We start from the raw sequence: 7,210 nt of genomic DNA on the forward strand, positions 1-7,210 counted from the left end.
AAATCTGCATGTAGGGGAGGGTGGGGCACAGTGAAACAAAAATTATTATTTTGCCTATAAAAACATTGCTTTTGAAAATAAAATAACAATGAAAATATATAAATGGTGCTTGTCATTTTCTTCACTATTCCTACTTTAAAAAATGGAATTATTTAAAAAAGCAATGGATTTACATCAATTTTTGTAGTGATATGTCAATTGTTTCACTGTGCCCCATGTGTGGGGCACAGTGAAACAGGGCCTTTTTTACTTATGGGGCACAGTGAAACACATTTTTTCAGATTTTATAATACCATTTATTTTTACCTTTGGCAATATTTTCACTAGAATGAAACTCACAATGCATGAATACAGTAATGGATTAAAAAACATGAAACAAACTGCACCTTAGTCAGTGATAATTAGAAGCTTAACGAACATCTAAATTGGCAAATGAAATTTTAAATGAAATAAACCTTTTCATTCTTGCAGTTCCTTTGCGATAAGAAGGAGGTGGTAAAACTAATTTAATGTCTTTCATGCTGACAGATGCTATATCTTCAATATGTGGGAAAAAAAATGAATTTGGCACTTTGGAACTTTTTCGTAAATATGTAACTTCAGCGCCATTGTGTTTTCTTGCTTCTTTAATTATTCTACCTACATAGTAGAATTTTTTCTTCGATGAAAACTCAATCAAAACATAATCACCAACTTTTACTGTACCTACTTTATTTCCAAAACCTTCTAAAATATCCTCATTACCTTCCAAGGGGTTTGAAAGTCCTCCCTCTGACGTGGTGTCTGAATTTTGATGGGGCCCCTCACAGTTATCAATGGCAACATTGGCATTAAATAAACTTCTGCATGATTTAGTTGCCTCAGAAGTTTTTTTTCCTATAGCTGTATTTTTCTTTTCCATCATACGGATTTTTTCTGGTGTGTCTGTTATGATCATACTTTTGCCTGGTTCTCTTTTCCTGGTTGAATTTTTCCTTGGAGCGGCTTTAGGATAGCCCTTGAACTGAGCAGGACTTTGAAAAGTTCTTTTATCTTCACCTTGACCATTGTTTAAACTGGAAGTACTTGCAGTTGCTCTTAATTCTTGGCTCAATAAGTCACACTCTTCAGTTTCAGGAGAAGGCTGGTCTGTTACAGAACTACTCAAGAAATCTGCCTCGGTGAAAATGTGCCTATTATATGGATATATTCCAGTTTTTTTGAATCCATTAATAATAGTAGCTGGAGTCATAGCCTTTTGATGGGCAAAATTGACGCATCCTGCAATATGGTAGATGGAAAGAGCTTTACCTGGATTGCTTTTGTTCCAGGAATCAACTGCTGCGGCATAATAGGTCTTAAATGGAGCATAACAGGAAACATCCAAGGGCTGTAATTTGGCACTGCAATGAGGTGGAAGAGTCACAATCATTATGCCATACTCTTTTGCCAAATCTATTACTTGTATACTAATATGGCTTTGGTGATTATCCATTATTAGCAGTGTAGGGTCTTCTTTACTTGTTTTTGTATGTTTGATGAAGTGCTTAATAACTTCAGGAAATATTTCTGCTGTCATCCAACCACTTTTCGATGTCAGTCCAAGAGAGCCAGGAGGGGCATTGATCAACATATGATCACTGAACTTGACCCTTGGGAAAACAAATGCAGGGGGTATGGTGTTTCCGGATGCACTCACAAAACAGCATGTAGTAACTAGAGTTCCCCTTTCACCTGCTGTTACATTATTTACCCCTTTGGATCCCTTTTCTGCAATCACCTTGGCAGACTTATTTACGACTGTTGAGGTACCAGTTTCATCTAGATTCCATATTCTGGAACCATCACCAAAACATTCTGAACGTCTTAAGGCTGCACCAAGATTGTCAAAAAATGTTTTCACTGTGTGTGCATTAAATGATGTGCAACGAGAAAGAGAACAGTTTTCAGGCTGCCGAATGCTTAAATTTGGATTTCGCTTCAAGAACAATCGTAGCCAGTCTAAACCTGCAGCAGAGTCATCATGCCAGTTTTTTGGCACTTGTATAGAGTTCACCACTGCCATTTCATAAGCTAGCTCTCGAGTGTTACGAGTCGACTGACCATAACAGAGTTTTGAGCATGTTATCAAATAGTCAGCCAAGCACTTTTCTTGTTCAGCTGTAAAAATCAATCTGGATTGATATTTTGGTGTCATGCGAACATGTTCACCAGTCCCTTCATCACTAGCCTTTTTTTGCTTACTCACATACCTGAAAAGAATCTTTTCAAAATTATTATTTGGAAAATTTGAATGTCAGTTTACGTTTACTGTTTATTTGAAATTTAAAAAAATTTTCAGAAAACTTTCAATGTTACAAGATGTTCACATGCAAAAAACAAATAAACATACCGACTGAGTGTTACATAATTGACATTACATTCTTTGGCTGCTTTCCTGATTGAATAGTTTTCATGCAGAACAAGATGAACTGCAGCGCGCATTTCACCATCTGTGAAGGATCCAATATGGCTCTTTCTTATTCTATTCCTCATTTTTGGAATCTTTATTCTGAAAATAATGAAATTCCATCAGAATAACAATAATAATTACTATAGTAATCCACACTGCATATTTCAAGTCAAATAGTTCTTCCTAAATGAGACATGGGGCACAGTGAAACATGTTTCACTGTGCCCCATTTATCTTGTTTCAGTGTGCCCCACCAGGCCATCTTGAATAAATAAACTTACTGCATGAAAACAAATGAAGATATAGAAATATGTTTGGTGGTCTCCAAAACTTAAGAAATGGTAACAGTAAATACAATGATAAGTTAAGATTTCCCATGAAAAGGAAAAGTTTGTCAGTGTGAAATAATTCTTTGGAATTATTTACTTTTCTCACCTTAAAATAGGTTTTGATCCATCAACAGGAGACTAGAAGAGCACAAGCCATGAGACTGCAGCAGCTGTTGTGGTGTTAGTTCCTTAATATAACACAGAGAGCACTAATTCATAGAATTGTCAGGAGGAGGGAAATTTGAATTGTTTCACCCTGCCCCATGTTTCACTGTGCCCCACCCTCCCCTACTCCTGTGGAAAATGGTATCTGCTGCAATAACGAAGTGAGGGTTCTTCTACTGGATTGGGGAACAAATTATCTCAACAGTGTGTAAGCCTTTGGGCTTTTCTTAAACAAAGGAAGAGCCATTAATTTCTCGTCAGTGGTCCACCCTCTTCCTTTAGGTTTCTTTCCAGCAATTCTAAGTTGGGTACGAAGAAACTGGGCAAATGATGAAGGTAAATTTTTTTCTGCATGTTTCACAAAACTGTCTTCACGGAATTTCAAAATATTTTCGTATTTCTTTCTTATTGCTTTTACATTCTTTTAAATTTATAAATTGATTTTCTTTGAGACCTAATAACATGAACCATTTTTTTCTTTCGAGGAGTGAAATCGACCACTGACGTTAAATTTAGACTCACAAGAAGAGAAAATCTTTTACCTTTGTGCGAGCTAGACCCACTTGTCATGGGGGTCCTGGGAGTAGGTACCTGACAGAGGGGTACAGGATGGATCACATTGATTTAAGGATGATGACCTAGCAGGTGTTTCTAATATCACAGTTGAAGTTGAATGACTAGGAGAAGAATTATCATTAGAGGTAGAAGGGATTGGCGTCAAAGAACGTAATGGTATGGATAGTGAAGGTTCTACAGTGGGAGGGATAGAATCGGGTATAGTTGTGTGTGTAGAAATCAACAATACATTAGAAACATTTCCCATAGGGAAGTCACATGGAAGAGAGGTGGTAGTGGGTGTAGAGCTAACAAGAGGGACAGAGGTGCCTTCATCATTGCTAGTGCTAGTTTCCAGATCCTGCTGAGGCAGTAACAAGGTGGGAAAAGCATTACCATTTAATCTATTTCTAAGGGCATTGGTGTAGTCATTATGGTGGAAGTAGGCGGAACAAACATAGAGCCAACGATGACCAAGTTCATCCACAGGCACGGCAGATAGAGCTGGATTTCCACATAATTTCTCCAAGATGAAGACCTGGGTGTAGAAGAGGTGACGAAACATATCATATCAATTCACCAGTCATTATTTTGTCGTTTGTATCAAGAAATATGTCCGCTGTCACATACAAATGAAATCAAATTCTAGTTTACTAATAGGGAAGGAAATTCTGTCACCAACAAATTTCCATGCATTCATCAATGAATCCAGATGGGCCGTTAAGACTAAAAACATTGACCCTAAAACAATTTTCGGAATTTAACACAAACCTTTCTCTCTTGGCCGGAAATCTATGGAAAAGTACCCGTGGGTGGTCAACTGAATTATTATTGCAGAGGCTGACCGAACATCTCTTCTTTGCAGGCGTGGTCACTCGGAAGGTACACTCACTTTAAAGTACCGTAAAATGGGGTGACTTTGTGACAAGTTTTGCACTTTTTCACTCGCACGCTGATTGATTTTTAAGATAAACTGAAACGAATGGCGTCACAAGATAGCTTCAACTTTCCTTTACAAGATTATGTCTTCAAAAAATCTGTATCTTTAATATGAACAACTATATAAAGGGAAAACGTTGTCACAAAGTCACCCCACCCTGTGGGGTGACTTTGTGACAACGTTTTTTTCAGGTTACAAAGTACAGGAAAAAATTAATGTCACAATTTCGACCAATTAAAAAGTATATTTACTTAATGTAAAAGTGTTTTATGCTTTGGCAAAGCTACAACATTTTTACAAGCGTTGAAAAGGGATCTCCCTAATCGATATTTTTCACCTCAAAGAACCCTCGCTTTCCTACAGCTCTTGGGGGGTCGATGGCATACAAAACTTCTTCCTTAGAATATAAAATAGCATCTTCTTTAGTAGGCCACTTCCAGTACATACTGGTCCTCTCCATTACACTAACGATGTATCCCTCGAGTTTTTCTTCCGTCACCCTTCCTGGAAAAAGTTTCCCTTCAAAGTTGACCACTACAAAATCATCCACTTTGAAGATATGTTTTTCAGGCGCCATGCCGTTGATTCCCAGGACGTCTTTAGCATTTGGAATCACCGTGGTGGGAGTCGTTTCAACATCTGAATCCTCCAAATTGCTGAAAGATTCATCCAGCACGTCGGGGTCACTGGGATCTTCATCCGTCCAGTTCTTCTTTCCGTCGTTGACTTCGTCTGAAGAGCTTTCACTGGCGCTGCTTTCTTCAGAGAAATTGACTACCGGTACAGCCTTTTTCTTGCCACCGCTGGATCTAGAAGCAGGACTGGCTTTTGTCTTCTTCCCTTTCGGCTGTTCTGCCCTACTGGCTTCAATTTCGGCACTTGAGATACTTTTGCCCGCTGGAACGGCGAGCCTTCTCCTTCTCTTGGGGGCCCGGCATCCTGTAACCTCTTTTCTCTTCTTGTTTAGTTCTTCTATAAAGATCTCACCAACCACTCCTGGTACGGACTGCAGGCTCTCTTCCAAGACGGCCTTCGGAAGTCTTCGGAGAACTTCCATTTTGTTGAGTGGAAAAATCCCAGTCTTCCTGAACCCTGACTGGAGATTTTTTATGATGTTCTCCTGCAGCTTGTCCATCATTTTCTTTAGCAGACCTGGCAGTTCGTCTTTTGGGACGGACGTGCACCGGCTACCGGACGTCGACTGCTTCCAATTGGACAAAATTTCACGCCAAATCAGTTTTAGAACTCTGAATATTGCGACATCTAGCGGTTGCAGTAGATGTGTCGCATTTGGTGGGAGTGCGATAAATTTTATCCCATATTTTTCGCAGAGACGAATAACCTCCAGGTTAATATGCGAACTCAAATTATCGCCAATAAGAACTTTTTGGCCGTCTTGTTGTTTCAGTATGGGGAGCATAAGATTGACGAACCAGTCTTCAAACACTTGGTGATCGAACCATCCAGATTTAGTACGATTATACCGGGCTCCTTCAGGTCCATTGTCGGTCCAGGTCGACCACATGTTCTCGGCCTTGTAATTTATATATAGTGGAGCCAACTGTCCTGCGGCGTTCCCACAGACCATAATAGTAGTACATGCTTTCGAACAATTTTGTATCCGCTCAGGATATTTTGCTCCTCTTCTGACAAGCACTTTTTTGCTTCCCGGATCGTCCTGGACGTTTGTTTCATCATAATTCCATATTTTTTCTGGCGGAATATCCTCTAGCTCCTTCTCTAAATGCTGAAAATATTCGTCAATCACTTCATTGTCAGTCGCGGCTCTTGCATAGGTGATATTTTTGGCGACGCGTTCGGAGAGAATATCCTTGTGCCGCTTCATAAATGACATGGCCCACTCTCTCCCAGGTAAGTTTTTATTAGTAAACGCGGGAACTTTTCTCCCGGTTCGATCAAGATATGATTTAACGACGCAACGCAAATCAAAAGACGTCATTGGGAAACCGTAAGCTGCCATTGCAATGGAATGAGCAACGAACGTATCCTCTTCTTCTTTTGTGAAAACAGGTTGACCCCCATGCTCTCTTTTAGGTTTGACTGTCTCTGGGCTTAGGTTGGCTGAACCTTTTATCTCTTTGGTTTTGTTCCACAAGGTGTTTCGATGAATATTGAATCTAAGAGCAGAAAAAATGAACGTATGAAACGGTATACCGCACCGGTACCTGATTTTTTAATTCTGAGAAAAATGGCTTTTAAAAGATGTTTAATAGAAAAAATTTTCCAAGAATCTAAACATTATCAGATTTTTAAGAAGGTAGGCTTATTGCTTGCACAGACCCTTCCTTCATCAAGGAAAAATGCCAAAAGTTGCACATCGGGTTTAAATACCCGTTAAATGACAGCAAAGTTGGTATGAATGGCTACTAACCTTTCAGATGCTGCTCGCAGGGTCATTTTCTTTGTTAAAACCAATTTTACGGCCTTATTTAACGTCTCTGGAGAGTAATTTCTATAGGATCGTGCACCCAACTTCTTTTTATAAGTCCTCATCTTCCTTTCAGTATTGTAAAAACAAAAAACATGATAAAATTTAACCTAAAGCCATGGTGGGGTGACTTTGTGACAAGTTGGCGTGTCACAAAGTCACCACACAAATTGCGTGCATTTCAGTTTTTTTGTCATATGTTCAACAAATATGGCTTGATTTAATCGATACTCTAGGATAATTTGCCCAACATATTAACAAGCATATGTACATACCTGTTTTAGATGTGTCTTGAACAGAAAAGTTTTCACGATATAAAGTTTCACTCCTTTTACGAAAGC

General features: G+C 39.0%; 1 protein-coding gene across 2 annotated transcripts; it reads right to left on the reverse strand.

The window, feature by feature from the left end:
- Window positions 1-290: 290 nt before the first annotated feature.
- On the reverse strand, window positions 291-3,047 carry LOC124169486. 2 transcript variants are annotated; one of them, XM_046548111.1, is made up of 3 exons: window positions 2,867-3,047; window positions 2,372-2,530; window positions 291-2,231 (listed from the first exon to the last, which is right to left on the reverse strand). In XM_046548111.1, exons 2-3 carry the CDS (start codon window positions 2,512-2,514, stop codon window positions 410-412), a joined length of 1,965 nt encoding a protein of 654 aa, XP_046404067.1. In that variant the 5' UTR covers window positions 2,515-2,530; window positions 2,867-3,047; the 3' UTR covers window positions 291-409. The 2 variants fall into 2 exon arrangements, with proteins under 2 accessions (XP_046404067.1, XP_046404068.1); XM_046548112.1 differs by lacking the exon at window positions 2,867-3,047 and having other exon boundaries at window positions 291-2,242; window positions 2,372-2,462.
- Window positions 3,048-7,210: the final 4,163 nt, after the last annotated feature.

This window comes from Ischnura elegans, chromosome 12 (genome assembly GCF_921293095.1).
Source record: "Ischnura elegans chromosome 12, ioIscEleg1.1, whole genome shotgun sequence".
Classification (NCBI taxonomy): Eukaryota; Metazoa; Arthropoda; class Insecta; order Odonata; family Coenagrionidae; genus Ischnura; species Ischnura elegans.

What these genes read in the sequence shown, in the direction of transcription:
- LOC124169486 (XM_046548111.1), bottom strand. Translation starts at nt 2,514, where the DNA reads ATGAGGAATAGAATAAGAAAGAGCCATATTGGATCCTTCACAGATGGT. An exon ending in AATTATGTAACACTCAGTCG is followed by an intron (nt 2,232 to 2,371) that starts GTATGTTTATTT and finishes GATTCTTTTCAG; the next exon opens with GTATGTGAGTAAGCAAAAAA.